The following is a 20557-nucleotide window of genomic DNA, read 5'->3' as shown; positions in this document are numbered from 1 at the left end:
AGTTTTTCACAGTAGATAGTTTTGTGATATTAGAGGAAGGCAAAGGCAAACCGTCTCTGAACAAATCTTGACAAGATAACCCTGTTATAAGTTCACTTTAGGATAGCCTTAAGTCACAAACTACTTGAAGGCACACAACAACTGTCCTTGAATCACTTGTTTTTCTTCAGTTTTACACAGCAGTGCTATTTCTTTGGCAAGATAGATCCAAATAATGGTTGGGTTTTATATTTTTAGGGTGAGAACAGACATACATTGTCTTTGTACTTTGTTGCCAACCCCAGGTTTATAGGAATCGTAAGCATGCTTAATTTGAGGAGAGCCTTTGCCCTACTCTGGGAAGAAGAGAAGGCTTTGCAGTTAATAGTAGTCAGATAAATTCTGTAACTAATTTTGTAATTTTAAATTGTAATTTTAAAACCATAAGCAAGTATGTGCAAGGAGTGATTATGACTGTGTGTTCAGGCACAGAATTGGATGCACCAATCCCTTACCAATATCCTTTTGCATTTTACCATACAGTATATCTTTAAAAAAACATGGTATGCTGGAAATATGGGAGCAAACATATGGGAGATGTGAGGCAGGTCTTAGGAGTCATCAAACACTCATTTTCATTCAGAAATGTTTTTGATATTGTATGAGTTAATCCATATTCTCTGCTTTACCTGTAAAATCTTGAAGTCACTTGCCTCTTATAGGAAATATATTCAGGTATAGCCGTGATGGCAATATAGCAAAGTTCAGTAACATCCAAAATACGTAAAACAGTGATACCTTCATTTAACTGTCCAAAATGCACAAAATACATGATGCAAGCTTTCAAAGTAAATATCAATGATCTTTTTAAGTCTGTGACCACCATTGTCATTTTTAATTTTATTTCTCCTGTATAATTTTTAATACCTTTGCCTGATGAAAAAGCCAATAGAGCTTTGGAAGCTTGCATCATGTATTTTGTGCATTTTGGTTGGTTCAATAAAATTATCAGTGCTTTGTGGATTTTGGATATTATTGTGCTTTGCCTCTTGCAGTTACTCTGCCTAGCATAGGCTGCACATAGACATGGCTCCAGCTACAGTTAGCTCCCTTATATTGTGCCTTAGTGGGCCATAGCTACGACTTTATAGTCTCTTAATTGTATTAAGCATTTTAAAATTTATGTCTAGGTCCAAAACTTCCCCGTCCACATGCATAATGTGCCTTCTGTTAATGGTATAGCTATTTTACTTCTACTGTATAGTGCTGTGTGCGAAAAGTGAAACTACATAATTGATGATTTGTTTGTTTAGGAAATTTTTATGTTGTGCAAAAGGAAGCATGAGAACTGCTATAAACCTGTCTAACATTGTACAGCTCTAGCCAGTGCTTTTGCCAGCACTTAAAGAAGCATTTGCAGAACAGCACTTGCAGCTGTTTTCCTTCTGCTCATGGTTTTTTGGATCCAACCCATGGTGCTTCTAATTGATTTTGACAAACCTTTAATGCAAGTGGGCTAGTAGACACTAGAATAACATTTAATTTGGTTATGTGGTTAAATGAGCTAGCATTTGAATGAGGACACTGTTATAATTTGTGTAGCCGTACTGCTTAGAAAAGGTTGCCATTATGAGGGAGATAGTCAGTGAATATTAACCTACATGTAGTAAACAGAATTAATAATGTACATAAAAGAAAAAAAATAAGTACATAAAAAAAACCTTAATGAACAGAAATTGGGCAGCATAGATATGACAGGAAGGTTGAGTCTAAGCTGAATTGTGAGTGACCTAGGAAGTTTGCTCAGAGGGGATTGCAGAATAATTATGTTAATATGCAATTATCACCTCATTTCTTCTGTAGTAACCTCAAGATGTAGTGTAGTAAGGGTGTTATAGCAAGTGCTGATAGTTTGCAAAAATACTGATGTTTGAGATTTCCGAGACAATAAGATTAGCCTGAGGCATTTAAGTGATGATCTGTCATCTTGGAGACAGATTTGACCTTTTTGCTTCATTTCTTAAAGCTTACATTATAAGGCTACAGGCAGATATAGCTGCAGAACTCATTAAGATTTTTTTAAAAGAAAATGAAATCTGTATGCAAAAGAGGGTATTTTAATGGAATTTGGGTTTGTGGTTTTTTGTTGTTGTTTTTTTGTAAGGGAGAAAGGACAAGATGACACTTAGCCAGAGTGTACTGCTCATAATGGAGTAATATTGTACTTGAGAGTAAGCTTCACTAAAAAAAGTGGAACTTACTTTTGAGTAGGATAGGATTTAATTGTAAACAAGTAACAAATTTAGATTTGTTACATTTGTTTACATTTGTTACTGGTACATCTTTAGTGTTTGCAGAGACAGATTCCATATTTTATTACAGCATAGTTGCAGTGTAACAGCCCAGTTTAAATGGCTTCGTAGTAGTAGTAGTATTTACAGTACTTATACCCCACTCTTCAGCCCTAAAGGCTCTCAGAGTGGCTGACAATTATTATTGTTCCCTGCCCTCAGGCTTACAAGATGATGATGATGATGATGATGATGATGATGATGTATCTAATCCATTGTTCATTTCCCATCTCAGTCTAAAGGGAGAGGTGGCTAATAGTAGTAGTAGTAGTAATTATTAATAGCCATCTCTCCCTTTAGATTGAGATGGGAAATGTACAATGGATTAGATACATAATACTGTACCAGTTAAAAGAGTATATATAATTAATACATGTTAAAAACAATGCATCCTTTAAATCATTTAAAAAAATATCTCGGTAGATTATATGTTGTTTTAAATTCAGAAAGATTCTTCTGAGTTTGGTAGATCATTCTACAGTCTGGGAACGGGTAAGAGTTGTCAGCTTAGTTCTAGTGGACTGAAGTATGTCCCCGGGGGACCTGAGGGTACAGGGTGGATTATATAGAAGAAGGTGAACCCATAGGTAATCTGGGAACCCAAATCAAGTAGAGTCTTAAAACTAGTGACCAACACTTTCTGGAATCCAGAAGGATCCCTTATTTGAGGGCAGATCTTAATAAATCCAACACCAGTTTAGGGGCATATAACAGCTGTGATACTAATTGTAAAATGATCTGCCCATGGGAATGTGAAGGTATTCATCTCCACCCACAACAGTGTATTCTTATTTTGAAAATACCTTTTATTTCTATGCTTAGTGAGTGTATTTCTGCCTACAAACATGTTCAATTTTATTGCGTGGAAATATAGTAAAAAGTATTTTCTGGTCTGAAATTGCTTGAATTGTTTAATTAATAAATCAAGGCCAAAAGCCTTACTGAGGGGGGGAAACATACTATCCTTTTGGAAATGACGTTTATTACATATTTGCAAACACTTCTGATACTTAAATTGCAATCAGATTACATTTAAATCCTACTGAATAGAATTGAACTTATTTCTGAGTAAACATAGGTTTAGATGGTCTGCACTCTTATTCCTAGCTTTAAAATCATAGAATCGTCTGTGTGATTGTAGTATCATAGTGTTCCATGCAGGTGCACTTGCTATCCGTGGATTCAAACATCCGCAGATGGCAAACCTGTGTTGTCATCAGTGGCGGTGCATGCATGTGGCCATGCCACCATTAGGGCAGCCCACATTGTCACATTGTTCCGTGGTGGTGCATGAACGTGGCCATGCCACCATTATGTTCTGTTCCACCAGTGGCAGTGCAGCAATGTGCATGCACCTCCATGACACAATGGGGGCTGTCCCTAATGGCGGTGTGGTCACGTGCATATGCAGCCATTGGAGGCAAAGCGAGTTTGAGCATCCATGGATTTTGGTATCCAGGTGGGGTGGTGGTCCGGAACAGATCACTGGTGGATATCGCGGGCCGACAGTAATAAAATTTAGTTTCACATGGCTTGCCTCCCTCTCTCGCTTGGGAAACATTCAAGTAAGGACTTACCTGTGACAATATGCGTATGCAGTTGCTGGTTGTGCAGATAGTTGCACCTTTCTAGAGCTTGTGCATGGAAGCATGCACCAGTAAGCTGGTCTGAGTAGTACAGTGTGTGGCTTAGCCCAGTACACCCCTCACCAAGCCAAGAGATCAAAAGAAATCATTCACAGCTGGAGAGAACCTGGCTGAGCTTCTGGAATAAAAGGTTTATTAACTGGGACATGCTTATATTATGACTCGCCCTTTTCCTCCCCAGCCAAGATCCCATGTATATATGCCGGTGCACCTTCCTGTTCTGTTAGTGTTACTTTGTATCCTGGCTTGAGTTTTCCCATGCACAAAAAATTATTTCAAAATTAATCCTAATGTTGAAACAGCATGCTGTAGTCAAATGGAAGTGGGCCTGCAATTTGCTTTGCAGTTTTGTTTGTCTCATGCGTAGCACTTACTCTCTCTCTCTGTGTGTGTGTGTGTGTGTATTGTTCTGGCCAAAGGCTGTAATAAACTCTCTCTCTCTCTCTCTCTCTCTATATATATATATATATATATATATATATATAAAGCAACATTGGCAAAATCGCTCTGACAAATCAAATAGCTCCATATTTTGTGCAGGTCTAAAAATGTGGGATGTCATGTAGCAAAATATATAAGTGATATTAGAAACGCAACTCATATCCACTAATGCAAGAACAGTAGTCCTTTTATAAACAACGTTGTCATTGCAATTTAAACTAGTGGTGAGATCTACACAGCAGTGTCCCATAATCTATTTAGTGCTTTAGGGCACAATCGGAGGTGTCAGAAATGCCCACTAATAGACACAAACATTATAAAGCTTGCTATTGGGATTGCATGGTTTAAGTTTAACTTCTCATTTACTTAAACTGGAAGACTATAGTTTACTATTTATGACCCCTGTGAACTGTTAGGATTGGAACTGCTCTCATGAATTATTGCCAAGTCAGTCAAATAGGCCTGATTGTATGTTAACGAAATTCTCTTTAATATAGAAAAAGCATTACACTGTATAATTATCTACAAACAGTATTGTCTGTAATAGTCATATATTTTAAACATTCTTACATAGAGAAGCAACCCACCTTGTTATCTTCATACAGACTTACGGAAGCTTTTCTTACAGTCATTCTGATCATGATAATTGCAGTCTCCAAGCAAATATGATATTCTTAGCTTACCACCCTGCTGTTCAGGGGGTACCAACAAAGTTGCTTTAAGTGGGAAGCGTCTGTTCTTTCTCTGAACCCCTAACACCAGAACAGATGGGTAGAACATGGAACATGAAAGGTTTTACCTCAGAGGTGGTAACAGTGAAGCCACTCATTAACACTGAATTTACCACTTCGTTAGCAACGTTGCTTCCTGTTGAGAAAAGCTAATATAGACGCTCAAATTGACTGAGCATACATTTGTCTACTTCTCAGTGTGTAATAAGCTGGAGAAAATACAAATCTTGGTTCTGCACAAGCATATCCTAAAACCTGTAACTTAATTTCTGTATTTAGGTTCAAAGGTCAGATGTGAGATACTTGGACCTTACTTTTTATGACACCAATGATTTGATGTTGCTCTATCATGCCCATTTTAAGACTCTATGTATTTGATATTTTAACTTATACTGGATGTTGCATTGTCACCATAATGATGAAAAAAAAATGTATTGAGAGCCCTTTGTAGAGCTGTGAATATAAAAATACAGTGAATACTGAAAGTGGAAATAGTAATATTAGGTAAGTTTGTCTAATTGCAAAAGGTAAGGAAGGCCATAATATATATTTTTCAACAGTGCAAGAGATTGTATCCTTAAATGTTGTCTTGATTTGAATAGTATCAAAATATTAATTATTCAGTATTTAAAGTACACTGAAATTATATATTTTCCTGAAATTAGAGTCCTTCATTAAGAGTATGCAATGCATATTATATCTTGTATTTGTGTGTGTGCCTTCAAGTCGCCTGTCAACTTATGGCAATGTCATGAATTTCATATGGTTTTCTTAGGCAAGGAAGATTCAGAGGTGGTTTGCCATTTCCTGCTTCTGAAATATAGCCTAAGAGCACCTGATACTTATTGCAAGTGTTGCATCCCAGTACTAACCATGCCTGACCCTACTTAGCTTCCAAGGACAGATGGGATCTTGTGCCTTCAAGTTATTTAGGACTACGTGCTATGTATTATATAACAGTACAGTAACATGTCTTGCAGTGAATGATCTTACAATGAATGTTCTTCATCTGGTCCAAGTTTAAACTTAAAACTTTTTAAAAATATGTATGTGTATAAACTGCCTTTCCTAGGAACCTATATAGAAAATCTAATAAATTTCTTTGTTTTATTTTAGCATAAATGTTCTTAATTGGCAGAGCAGATCAGCAATATGGATGAGACAGAGATCAATACTGAGACTGTTGGCGCTAAAGGACTGCTAGATGACAGCAGCTTCATGTCTGAAAAGAAGAGTGGCATTCCCAGATCACCAGAGAGTGAAACATCATTTCAGAAAGATATTTTAACTCTCCCTGAAGAGCTGTCAATGGACAAGTCTGAAAAAGCCTTAAGTGGAGGCCAGACTTCTATATTTATAAATACTGGTGCTCCTGCTGTTTCTAGTGAAAACTTTCTTCCACCAGCAGGAAATTCTGTTAATGGACCTGTTTCACACTCCACTTTAGCTAAGACTTCCATTATGAAAAAAGGCAGCATTTCATTAACCACTGCACAAACTGTGGGCCATCAAGCAGATTCTTGTTCATCTGTGACCGTGGTACATGATCTCCAGCTTTCCACAAAGACTTCATCCCAAAATTCAAATCAACACCAGGTTTTGTTTTTGTTGCCCGAAGCAGCACATGCTGAGAATCAGACACATTCCATGAAAAATCTACCTCCCTCTGAATCTGTTGCTTGTGACATACAGCCATCGATAGGAAAGAGCGTAAAATCAGACAGCACTTTAGTAACTCAAGTAGATGTATGTGAGGATAGCAAAATTTCCTTAGAAAAAGATGGTGGTAACAAATCATTAACAGGCACTTCCTCAGGTACAGGTGACTTCAGAACAGAAAGTGATGGAAACTGGGATCCACAAAAAGAGTTCATAGATTTTCTTATGACAAATGAAGAAACTGTAGAAAAGTCACCAGTTCAACCTAAAGTTGTACAGAAAAGGAGGAAAAGAAAAATGGATGTTAGTAAAATAACACGTTATACTGAGGACTGTTTTAATGAATCAAATTATATTGCTGACAGTTCAGAATCATTAGATGTTGAGTTTTTGGAGCAGAGTGAGAATTTACAAATAATAGAATCACAGAAATATTCATTAGCGAGAGTAAAGCCTGAATCAACAGATGAGGAATTGGAAGTTGTAGATGCCATCCAACAGTTGATTTATAATCCAAGTAATAAATGTGCAGATGAGACTTCTCCTGTTCACAGTAGCACTTTTCTTTCAAATACTCTGTTAAATAAATGTGAACAAGATGATTTAGAATCACCTTCTAATTTCAGTACTGATGAGCCATCATTTTATCCCTGTACAAAGTGCAATGTGAACTTTCGGGAAAAGAAGCACCTGCACAGGCACATGATGTATCACTTGGATGGCAATAGTCACTTTCGCCATTTAAATGTTCCGAGGCCTTATGCATGTAGGGAATGTGGCCGAACATTTCGAGACCGCAATTCCCTTCTTAAACATATGATAATTCATCAGGAAAGAAGACAGAAACTTATGGAAGAAATTCGTGAGTTGAAAGAACTTCAGGATGAGGGTAGGAGCGCGCGATTACAGTGTCCACAATGTGTATTTGGTACCAATTGTCCAAAAACCTTTGTGCAGCATGCTAAAACCCATGAGAAAGATAAAAGGTACTATTGCTGTGAAGAATGTAACTTTATGGCAGTAACAGAGAGTGAACTTGAATGTCATCGGGGGATTGCTCATGCAGCTGTGGTGAAATGTTCGTTGATTTCTACAGATATGTCCCAGAGAAAAATGCAGAAAAAGGCATTAGTGAAAAATTCCTATATGGAATCAGTAAAAAAATCAGTTGACTATATGTGCAAATTGTGTCCCTTTACTACATCAGCAAGAAGCATTTTAAAAAAACATATGGAATACTTGCATCCAGCATCATGCATAGATCCTTTTGGTAGCCGTCTTAGACTAGAAAAAAGGAAAAGTCACATGATAGATGAACCTTTAGGTTTTGGTAGCAGGACTAAACATTTTATCAAACACGCATCTGCCTTTCCAAAGACCTCTCTTTTAAAACAAGATATGAAACGACCATTTGGCTCTCCATTCCAGTCAAGTAACTTTGCAAAACTTCACAAGAGACCGCCGAGGATACAGAAGGCTCGGAAAAGCGTTGCACAGTCACCTGTAAGTGTGTATGGTCAAAACTCTGCAGACAAGCCTGTTTTGAGTAGAAATAGCACTGGCCAAAAATCTAGGCATTTGCATCATGCAGAAAAGCAAAAGGCTAGTATCAAAGCAAGCAGTAATTATTTATATAGCTACAAACCTGAAAAACATAGGATTAAAAAATCTAGCAGCCCTTATCTTTTACATTTAAAAAGGGAAGCTGCAAGATCTGTCAGGTCCTTACCTTTATTGTCTTCACATAATGCTCTTAATAGATTTAATATGGATTCTCTTAACTATGATGCAAAAAGACCAGGAGTCTATAAAGATAAGCATGTAACTATAAAAAGATTGGTTAAAAGATCCAAAAGGGAAGGCTCTGTAACAAGAGATGATTTGGACAGTTATCCAGACTTTCTACATAAAATGACTGTTGTTGTTTTGCAGAAACTTGCTGGGGAAAAAGACAGCTATGAAACGGAGGATGAAAGTTCATGGGATAATATTGAACTGTATGATTACACTACACGGTCTGTGGAGGATGGCTCTTACAGTGATATTAATCAGGACCATGTAAACCTGTTCCCTTTATTTAAAGGTAAAATGGAAGAAGTTGGTGGTAAATCCTCTCTTAGATATGAGCAAAATGATGGATTTTATTTTGAGTATTATGAAGATGGAGAAGGTAGCAATTACCTGCATGATTTTGAAGACCCTCATAATTTAGAAAATATAGGCACAACATTGCCTAAGCATAATTCAGTTTTTCATTGGACTGACTTATCTCTTGAGAAAAAAAACTGTCCATATTGTCCAGCAACATTTGAAACTGGTGTTGGATTATCTAATCATGTCCGTGGGCATCTTCACAGAGCTGGGTTGAGCTACGAAGCCCGTCACGTTGTCTCACCTGAGCAGATTGCAACAAGTGATAAAATGCAACATTTCAAAAGAACTGTGACGGGGACCCCAGTTAAACGAGTTAGGAAAGGTGAGTTTTGGGGGGATTTTTTAGTATGCTGTAAAGGGGATGTAGATTAAAATTAATATACTATTGACTTTATTATATCCTGTCTTCTGTGATATCATTTGTTTCCAGTCTTAAGCATTAATGTATACATTTTGAGCAGGCTGTATCCCTGATGTATGACAAATTGATAAATCAATCATTTTTCTTTGTAGCTATTGAGAAATCAGAAAGTTCTTCCGAACACACTTGCCAGCTCTGTGGAGGTTGGTTTGACACTAAAATTGGATTATCTAATCATGTGCGAGGACACCTAAAAAGGCTTGGTAAAACCAAATGGGATGCACACAAATCTCCAATCTGTGTTTTAAATGAGATGATGCAAAATGAAGAAAAATATGAAAAAATCCTGAAGGCATTGAACAGTCGGCGTGTTATTCCCAGACCATTTGTTGCTCAGAAACTTTCATCAAATGATGACTTTTTATCTCAAAATGTTATACCTCTTGAAGCATACCGCAATGGCCTAAAGACTGAAGATATATCAGTGTCTGCATCAGAGGAAGAAGGGCTGAGTTTCCTCAATGAATGTGATGAAGCAAAATCAGTACTACATGATGAAAAAAAGAATCAGTCACTTACACTGATAGAACTTTTGAAAAATAAAAGGCTGGGAGAAGAAAGAAATCCTGATACCTCTCCACAAAAGATCCATAGTCAAACTGCAAGAAAGAGGTTTGTTCAAAAATGTGTTCTTCCATTAGATGAAGACAGTCCTTTGATGTATCAGCCCCAAAAAATGGACTTGACGTTACAGTCAGGTAAGAGATTTGTGTATACCTAGGTCTACTACTTTATTACAATTGCAATAACTGAAAATTGTTACTGCATATTCATATTTTCAATATTTGAACATCTTAATGGAATTGAGATTTTTTCTTTACAAAGTTCCAGGTCATAGAATAATAGTCTTTCATGTGAACACTTCCTTAGTTTCGTACATGCAGATTTATGTCTGAATAGAAGATAGCTTTTGCTCTGTAGTGCTTAAGGATATATATAAGCAAGAGGCATCTGAACAACTACTAAATATGATGCCAGTTTGCATAACTAACATATTTGGGGGACCTCCTCATCTTTCCAGTGACTGTGGATGTGTAATTTGTAATTTTGTTAGAATTGTTGTTTTACATAGAGTAAGACTATAAACACTTACCTAAATTAATGCATGCCTCATTGGTTCACTGAATCGGTGGTCTAATCAACTCAAGGTTATGTCTGTCATGTCAAGGTTACTGGAAGCCACAATCCTGTTGCCTTCAGGATCACACCACAACATACATTTTAAAAAATGTATTGGTGGAAGATTTTCTTAGGAATCAAACATAATATTGTCATCAGTTTTATTGTTTAGACCACTTACATCATATCTACAGCATTCTTTAGAATCTTCCTTCAAGATGTCATTTAATCTTGACTGTCTTGGATCGAGGGAGCTCAACTGGAAACCTTTGACAATATTTCTGTAGCAGTCTTGTAACTATCACTCCTCAGTCTAGTTTGAATAAATGTTTTTTGTACTATAGTCTGCTGAAAGTGCATGATCTTGTTTTATAAATATCATTTTGCTGGGGTTTTTGGGGGGGTAGTTTGGTATAGCAATTGTACTGCAGTTCAGCTCTTAATCACTACGGGCTTTACACAATCAGAAGATTAATGGAATGGACCTTTTGCTTTGTTATACCACTTCAAATTGGAGGTGTAGGATTAATTTTTAGTTTAGTTTTTCATCTGGGAATTGTGAGGGTTTTTTAAAAAAAAACTTGAGAGATGGGGTATTCAAACATTTGATTCTGCATTTGTAATTTGGTTGTATAGTATAGCACCTGATATAGCGCATGGTATTTTGTTGACTCTGTTCCAGCTTTTATTTTCTTCAGTTGGGTACCTCGCCTTTACATCAAATTCTTTTTGAAATGACTATGAAGGACTTAAAAAGATCAGTTAACACGGCATTTATAAAAATGTATGCTAGGATATTTAATAAGTTCCTTTAAAATATGAGACTTCCTTGTTACAAAGCTTATCTCTTGAATAATCTTGGACAATTTCATAATCTTGAGAGACAATGCTGAGCTATATAGCTTTGCTAAATGTAAAGTGTTTTGCTGCTTTGTGTTAGTGACACTTAATGTTAGGTGGCATATCATCTAGGTTTCACTTAAATATAAAATGCTACTTGCTTAATACTAACAGTTCTAAATAGAGCCCTTAAGCTAATTGTGATTAGCATAGGATTTGACAATTAACTCACACTGCTGCTTCAGTTACTAAAACTACTTAAGCTTGTCTCAAGCATTACTGTATTGTATCTCTCCACACCCCACACTTGAAATGCAACCTCACTTTTAGTGTATGGTTATTCCTAAGTATATATTTAAAAATCCCCTTTTGAACTTCTGACTGACAAGAGTTTCCTTTTGATAACAAGACTTTCTGCCCCCTACTAACCCTTCCCCCTTGCAGTGTATTATAGGAAACATGAAGAAGTTGTTGACTGTTTTCCAGGACTAGGCTATATGAAGACAGTGAAAACTTTTGTGCGTTTAAGGAACCAAAGTACAGAAGAAACTATTTGTAGTGGTTTCTTTGTATGATGGTGTTTGGTATTGTTCCGCTGTGTGCTCTTTTCCGTGGTAACTAAGATGTTTGTTGATCATTTATTTAGCACAAATGGGTTTTTTTTGCAAAAACTACAATTCATTAACTTTTAGTATTGATTGCTCATTGAGAGTAATGAAGATAAAATGCACTGAATAAAATGTTTTGTCTAACAGCTGTGCAGTGGTGTGTTTTACCACCTTTTTCTCCCAGCCTTCATCAGTAACTTAATTTAGTATTGAACCTTTTACAGTCTTGTGGATAAAACACTTTAATTACCACTTTGTCAACTAGGCACCCTACTTTTCTTTACTGGGAACATTGCAAGTTTGAAACTTCTCAACAGAATTGTGCTATTCAAATTGCAGAATTATATTTTGAGGTTAGGAAATAATCTGTGTAATGTGAAGGTTATCAGAAAAGTGATAATAGGTGTTAAATTCAAGAAGATTAGGGATTTGAATCACACCTTCCAGGTTTTTTTAAAGCCAAAAACGTGTTCGCTGCTAAATGCCGCAGATGAAAATAATAGCCATGAGTTTGGAACCTTCTAGTGTATGAAGCAATTGCTATGATGCAGTGAACATACTTCAAGCTACTTTTAATACCAAATTTTTCAGAACGCTTTGAGAGTTTCACTTTTAAAGCTAGAACTGGATTATAGTTTTCTTTTGAATGATAGGTATGCCTGTGAAGCTTAGAACGTGTGTGCATTGCAATACGGCGTTTACAAGTGCTGTTAGCCTGTCCAACCACTTACGCGCTTATGCACGAAAGAAGAGTGCTGGACTTTTGACTGGGACAGGTACGTTTGTTACAGATGTAAAATCAAGTCTGTCTGTATACGTTTTTCACATCAGACTTGAACAATTCATATGCTAATTTAATTTACATTTGAAATCCTCCGAAACAAAAGTTAAACTTGACACACAGAACTTTAGCAACTAGTAAACATTTGTTGCTATTGTCCATTTTTTCATGCCTGATTTTTATTTTCATATTTTTTTTTGATCCAGCATTATTTTCGTGTATGCAAACAACTGAGAGCTGAATGCTCTTTGTTTTGTTTTCTGGTTAAATGCAAAAGGAGCTACTTTTTAATGAGAGGGATTTCCCAGCTTAGAAGAATCTACTCCCGCCCCCTGCCCCCACTTATTCATTATTACAACTTGTTTCTTAGACGAACTGAAACCAAAGTAGGAAATCCGCATATGCTCATGCCCCATTGCTAATAATGGGGTGTGTTCTCACGCCACAGGTGCATACACCATTTCTTTAATTGTCACATGGTTTCAGCGTAAGCTTGAAGCCGTATATAGTGTGCCTTCTTATAGTGCAGGTGCACTGTAATGTGATTTGTCCAGTTTCTAGCAGATCTAGCTGATGCTTCTTCTTCCATATTTATTGTGACTTTTTCTAGTTTGGGACTTTTACGTTGTTAAATAGATAGTAACACCAATAGGATGTATGCGTTTTGGGGGGGGGGATACTGCATATTGTGATGTAGATTTTGACTATACTGAGATCCTATGTGAAATAGATAGCAGTAGTATAACCACAATAGTCCATGGCAGGAACGGAAACAAGATGCTTAGAAGATGTCATCAGAATACTAGAGTTCATGAAGTATTGATGTACTTTGGAACTGAAGTAGTCAAGTTCGCAATATATAAACACCTGCCCTCCCCAGTGAGAAAGTGTAAAATCACAACATTGCAATGGTCTGTGGAGCTAAGTTGGCTTAGCTGTAATTGTGTTGTTGAAGTGACTTGTAGAAACCACTTATGGACTAAGCCATTAAAACCGGTAGATTAGATTACTACTGTATGCTTCACAGAAGACCAAACTAGGTTGTTACTGGTCTCTTAGTTTAAAATCCTGGTTTAATTCGTGTTTTTAATTTTTCTCAGCTCTCTTGATTTTTCTGCTGATTTGAGTGGTAAATTTGAGCAGATTTATATCATTATTCTGTGAATAAAGGGTAATGCAGGCATGCTTATCAAATTTGCAGATGACACCAAATTAGGAGGAATAGCTAATACCCCAGAAGGCAGGATCATAATTCAAAATGACATTAATATTTTAGAAACCTGGGCCAAAACTACCAAATTGAATTTCAACATGGAGAAATGTAAGGTACTGCACTTAGGGTGAAAAAAAAATGAAATGCACAGATATAGGATGGCTGAATGAGACTACATGTGAAAGGGATCTAGGAGTCCTAGTAGACTACATGAATCGGCAGTGTGATGCGGCAGCTAAAATAGCCAATGCGATTCTAGCCTGCATCAATAGAAATATAGTGTCTAGGTCAAAGAGAAGTAATAGTGCCACTCTATTCTGCTTTGGTCAGGCCCCACCTGGAATACTGTGTCAAATTCTGGGCACCACAATTCAAAAAGGATGTTGACAAGCTGAAGCGTGTCCAAAGGAGAGCAACTAAAATGGTGAAGAGTCTGGAAGCCATGCCCTATGAGGAACGACTTAGGGAGCTGGGGATGTTTAGCCTGGAAAAGAGAAGGTTAAGAGGTGACAGGATAGCCCTGTTTAAATATTTTAAGGGATGTCATATTGAGGAGGGAGCAAGCTTGTTTTCTGCTGCTCCAGAGACTAGGACCCGGAACAATGGATGCAAGCTCCAGGAAAAGAGATTCCACCTCAACATTAGGAGGAACTTCCTGACAGTAAGAACTGTTTGACAGTGGAACACAGTCCCTTGGAGGAGAGTGGTGGTGTCTCCTTCTTTGGAGGTCTTTAAACAGAGGCTGGATGGCCATCTGTCAAGAGTGCATTGATTGTGTGTTCCTGCATGGCAGAACGGGGTTGAATTGCATGGCCCTGGTGGTTACTTAGAACTATATGATTCTATTATTCAGATTTTTGCCTTGTCCACATTCCATTTGTAGTTAAACAACTTGGAACTGCTATTTGCTATGAAGTTAAATGTAGGCAAATTAATTCTTGGTAACTATAATGCTTCTGATCTTTAATGAAACCAAAAATGGTCTGACTTTCATACATAGTTAGGTGGATAGATTGTATTTTCCCCAACTATAACCATGATTATATTGACACAGACGCTAACCCAGATGAATGTAACAGTAACAAACCTCAAAGCTTGATTTAAACTTCTGGTTAAATGCAAATCTTGGTTAGCGTCTCCCAATATTTATGTCTGCACTAATGAGATTAATTTAAGCAAGATTTAGCTGGAGTACTGGAGAGCTTGGTGTAAGTACAGTACAACCTGTTTCTGATTTTTTAAGGCTGACTTAGACCCTCCAAGTGTTTTCACTTCCATCTTCCATTATACCTTACCATTGTCCATCATGGCTGGGCCAAATTGAAATGGAAATAAAATGTATCTGGAGGGCACCAACGTGCCACATAGTACATTAAAAGGTTTTATAAAAACATTGTCTTATAAAAACACTGAATGATAAAAACATATAATCATTACTATTTAGTCCTTAGAACTATGACATACTAGATTTGTATTAAATTATGTTTGATCATCAGACTTTCAGATGGATAGAATTTCAAAATGTGTAGAAATACTTTAAATTTATTGTTTATCCTTATAATTTTCATATTACTGTAATCTGCCCTCTGGTAGCACTGAAGGGTCAGATAGAAAAGCCTAGATAAGTTAAAAATTGTATTAAACTACTATCATCCTAGGGGTAGAGAACCTGTGGCTCCTCAGGGGTTGCAGTTTAACAGTATCTAGAGAGCCACAGATTCTCACCTGTTTTATAGATTGTCTATAAGAGGACTATAGCAGGTCTTGATGCAATTTTGTTTGAAAGATTGAAAGCAGAAACTATTTCCCCCCTTTTTTATGACGCAGAAATAAATATCTCCACTTTAAGACATCCTAGTGTAATTACAGAATAGCCTAATAATTAATAATCACTGTTTTTTATAATTGGTTGTAATAGCGGCATTTCATTTTGATACATATTAAGTTTAAGATGTACTTAGTTGTTTTTCAGTATGGACTCTCATCTTATTTTAAACAAAACTCTTAAAACTGAAGTTTAGGTCTTCCTATGAACTTGAGAAAATTTGTTTTTGTTTTTAGAGAAAACAATAGGGAGAAGATCATTGGTCATCTTGCAAAACATTCCCTATATTAAATAATACAGTGGGCCCTCTGTATCCTCTAGGGTTTGTTTGCCAGGATCTCCATGAATACCAAAATCTGTGGATGCTCAAGTCCCATGTCTCTGTGTGAATATTTCTGAACCATAGGGAGTTTACTCCATGGATGATGAATCCGTGGATGTGGAGGGCCAAATATACTTACTTTATAAAGTACTACTGGAAGCCAAGGGGTAGCAAGAATAAGCACTAATGTGCAAATCATTAGGTAATTGGATCCCAAATAAATATTTACTACTTTAGTTCTTCATTGTGTTTCCTTCTTTAATCTACTATTACTTAACATTTGCAGTTACTATACAAGATGGGTCTTCATTTTTCATCTCATAGTGAATCATCATATCAATTCTAGAGTTCAAAGGAAATGTTAGTCCACTTCATGTGACAAACTTTAGGAACTTTTAAGGACCTTTTGGCAAATATATAATTGAAGATATACATGTTCAACAATTGTATTACCATTTGATTGAATTTTGGGTAATAATAATGCATTGAACTGCAGATATATTGAGGAGATGTATTTGCTGCAATTAAGTGTGCTTGGTTTTTTGTTGCCCTTTATTAATTTACAATGTAAGATTCGTAATTTGTCTGAATACCAAAACCAGAGGAGTAAAAAACAAAGAAACAAAAACAAAAAACATCCCAAAAACAAAAACAGATGTGGAGACTGCAATGGAGATGCAAGTAATGTAATTAATGATATTAGGAAAGAATTCAGTTGTTAGCGATGACCACAGTGACACCTAAAAGTAATGTTAATGCTTATTCTGTAAATCACAGCTTGTAGTGTGTGTTATTTAGTTTAAGTATGAGAAATATTTACTTGCAGATGAAAAATTAATTCACATTCTAGATTTTTTTGAGAAATTCTAGACTTTGCCAACTGAATTCCAATATTTTTTGTCAAATTGCATGGTTTCTTTAAAACTCTACACTGTTACAGTTTGGGAACTAACTTTCTTCTTATATGTTTTGGATAAAGTGTCTCATTCAGTGATGGTTCTCTAGCAAGTTATCATCAGTCTGGTATATTTAGGCTTGGCAGGGAGGCTTCTCTTATTCTCTCAGATCTTCATCTCCTGAGATCTTCCCCTACTTCTTCACTTACTCTTCGCTGTGCCTCTTAGAATTTCTTCTCTAACAGGCAAGCATTTACCCTTCGATTTTCCTTCACTTTTCTTGTTTTGTCTTTACATCTTTGTTGCCTTCAAGCAAGAAAAGCTACTTGCTTCCATTTATCTCGGCTTCAGTGGGCTGTAGTTTTACAGTTGCTTTCCGTTTTGATGTAATAAGAGAGATTAAGACCAGGTGACAACCACTGCACAATATTTCAGTCAACAAAAAACAAAACAATTTTAAAAAACAAGTACCTTGTTCCATATAATTACTGTGTTTAGATACTGATCTATTGCTTTTGTGACAAATGCCTTGTATATGAGTTTGGCAAAATTAAGTAAATGCAGTATCCATATCCTTCACCTGTGGCTAATTTGTACAGTATTTCGTAAGGTGCTGATAAGTACTCTGTAAACCAGTTGTTGAGTCATGGCAACACAGAATGTTTCTTTAGAATTAATAGAGATTGAGAGTTTAATTTTTAGAGAAAACATATTGAAGACCATAGATGACATGAGTGCCTAAAGTAGCACCTTTATGCTGATTTGCCTATACAGTCTGTTAAAATAGTCATATATATTCCAAATAATGGCAGTAATACCATAATGTTTGTGCTAAGATAGTTAACCTAAGAAGATTAATGGAAGTAACGATTATAGCCCCTTCTCCATTCCCTGGCAGGGAGTTTCCTGCATCCCAAAAAACTAATCTGGATAGTGAGATTGCTTGGATCTTTTGAGGAGAGGAGGAATTGACTCAAACTAGATCTTATCTCAGGTGATTCTAGCTACCCTCAGCAGCTCCCTGCACTATCCTGTGTTCTTCAGAAGGGTGTCCTGACTTTTTGGAGAGGTTTGGAGGTGAGACTTCACTTTTCTGGACTAAGTTATTATAGGATCCAAGTCTGTGTTAGTACAGATATTTCTGCATAATGAAACACCCACCAAACTCTCTTAAGACTCTGGTATAGGTTACTTGAAGAACAGCATCTCCCTGTATGAGCCTGCTTGTGTCTTGAGATGCTCTGGTGGGAACAAGAGAGTCTTCTTGGTGGTTGGTTTCAGGCTTTTGAACTCCCTTCCTAGAGAGTTTATACTGGTGCCCGTCCTTGCTATCCTATTTATAGGCAACTGCAAACCTTTTTATTTTGTCAAGCCTTTAAGGATTGAATTCTCAGAGGGAAAGGACTTTTATGTGATGTGTTGTTTGTTCTTTTATTCTTTACTTTTAATTTTATGAATAATTTAATTATATTTTAACTTTTGTCTGCTGTAAAATTTTAGCTGAATCTGTTTTAACTTTTTAATTGGGATAAACGTGGGATATAAATAAATATAGTAAGAATAGGACAACAGCTAAGTCTAAATTCTGCATTCTAGACTTAAGAATGTGAAACTTGACTACCAAACTTGTTATTCTCTCTTTTAGCCCAGGAGCCAGGAGAAAAATTCTTAACATACATGATGGATAATGCTGCTTGTGTGCTTTAGCAAAGTCTGAACCCCAGGAAATAGAAAAGAGGTGGTAGATCTCCAGCAATAGTGCAGCAATAACATGGCTTTGTTTGTAATGCCATTTGGGTTTATGTATTATGCAGGTCCATCTTGGAAGGCAATGAAGCATGGCTGGGCAACTGCAGTGGCTCCAGGACCCCATTTTCTGCCCATACGGTGCTCTGGGAGCTGCACAGACTGCCAAAATGCCAAACAATAATAAGTTTTTAAAAAAAAATCCAGATGAGTGGAGTGCCTACCTCTAGTTGTGAGAAACTTTTTAAAGAAAATGTAAAACATTGTGGAAAGTGGTCCTGCAGCCTACTGAATTACTGTTTCTGTAAAATTCCAAGAAACACAATTTATCCTTTTTTGTGACAAGAAAGCGGTAGATGTGGAAAGGCTGCAAAAAGAACCCTGTAGGGCTGCACTTTGCTCACCCTTGCAGTAATGTAAAGCAACTTGCAGAGTTTTTGTATGATCACCCATCCCACTGCTGTGGTGTCTTTTGTGAGTTCTCACAGCATCACTTCTGGAATAGTGCTTTGTTTGAATGCTAGGCAGAAAGTACTGCCACCATGAAAATGATACCCAAAATATATTTAAATTAATAAGAGACTTCAAGTTAAAGGTCAGGGCACCTTGATCCAGGTAAATGTTTAGGAAGAGTTCTGTGTAGAGGTGCAGCAAGGTGAAACACTGCAGGGTGTTTGTTTTTTAATGCTGTGTTGGTCATTTGCTGCTAGCACTGAAACCCTAGTACTGCCACTTGTATAAGTATTGCCACTTGTATAAAATCTCACAAACTGGTTCATCTGCTTACCCAAACTCACAGCAGGTCCTTAAACAAAACCACATTGCAAAGGCGCTACTACTGCCAGAGCTATATTCTTTACTTCTACCATGCTGCTATGTTGCTTCCCCCCCCCCTTTTTAAAATCATTTATTTATTTTGTCTGTTCCTTTGTAAATACTGATCTCCTCCATAATGATGTGGCTCTGTTGTTTACATTGTATTATTTCGATACGCTACATTTAAAATAGTATTGTATTATTTTAATATTTATACACTGCCCTGGTTTCCACAACATCATAGCATGTTTTCAGGTTGCTTTAAGTATATCCCAGTTTCCAGGACAGTGGCCTTTATGAGATACCGCAGTGTTATATCTGGTGGATTGCATTGTTGGGGGGCAAATCACTTTCAAGCAGGGCACTCCCATACAAAAAATGCCCAATGTAAACAGAAATTAATATATTTTTAGAGTTGGGTACCCCACAATGAACTTTAAGCTGCTCCAAGCCCTCAACACCAGGGGGTATCCTTTTGTTGTTACATTATCATGTCTGGCCCAACTGTTTATTCTGGTGAGGACACTGTCAGGCATGCCGCCCTATGCCTTCCAGGTGTTATATGACCCATTTTTCACTGGAAAAGGCAGAAAATTAGCCTGGGGCACATTGTACGTTGTTCCAGATGTCACAGCTGCATCACTGACAGTATCCTAACACATGTCCCTGACAATGTTGTGGTACTACTCGAAAGGTTTTCAGTAGATTTGCATGACAGGAATGGTTGATTGTGCAAAGTCAGTGGCGCAAAGTATAATCTCTTTCCAAGAAGGTCACGGTCCTACCAATACTGATAGCTTTCAAACAGCACAGTGCAGAAATAATAGCATTGCAGACAAGTACAGAGAAAAGTTTTTCAGCAGCGTACAGGTTTATTTGAACCTGCTGCTTGGGACTGAGAGAAGAAAGCTGTTTCCCAATGGCAAGTGGGCAAATTAGCAGTATAGAATAAGTGCTATTAATCGGCATGTTAACTATTGGGCGATATTTATCTGTGCAGATGCTACAG

At 36.9% G+C, this 20557-nt stretch overlaps 1 protein-coding gene across 8 annotated transcripts in view; it reads left to right on the top strand.

The window, feature by feature from the left end:
• The window catches only part of ZNF644 (zinc finger protein 644), a 61829-nt gene that overhangs the window by 31581 nt on the left and 9691 nt on the right, over window positions 1–20557 (top strand). For 4 of the 8 annotated variants that reach the window (XM_042461787.1, XM_042461786.1, XM_042461788.1 and 1 more), the window contains 3 exons: window positions 6265–9283; window positions 9475–10080; window positions 12603–12725. In XM_042461787.1, coding sequence (XP_042317721.1) covers window positions 6301–9283; window positions 9475–10080; window positions 12603–12725 — 3712 coding nt within the window. In that variant the 5' untranslated portion in view covers window positions 6265–6300. The remainder of the gene's footprint in view (window positions 1–6264; window positions 9284–9474; window positions 10081–12602; window positions 12726–20557) is intronic. The other 4 variants (XM_042461792.1, XM_042461790.1, XM_042461791.1 and 1 more) reach the window with 4 other exon arrangements.

Source organism: Sceloporus undulatus, chromosome 4 (genome assembly GCF_019175285.1).
Source record: "Sceloporus undulatus isolate JIND9_A2432 ecotype Alabama chromosome 4, SceUnd_v1.1, whole genome shotgun sequence".
Taxonomy (NCBI): domain Eukaryota; kingdom Metazoa; phylum Chordata; class Lepidosauria; order Squamata; family Phrynosomatidae; genus Sceloporus; species Sceloporus undulatus.
This window is presented reverse-complemented; position numbering and strand designations above follow the sequence as displayed.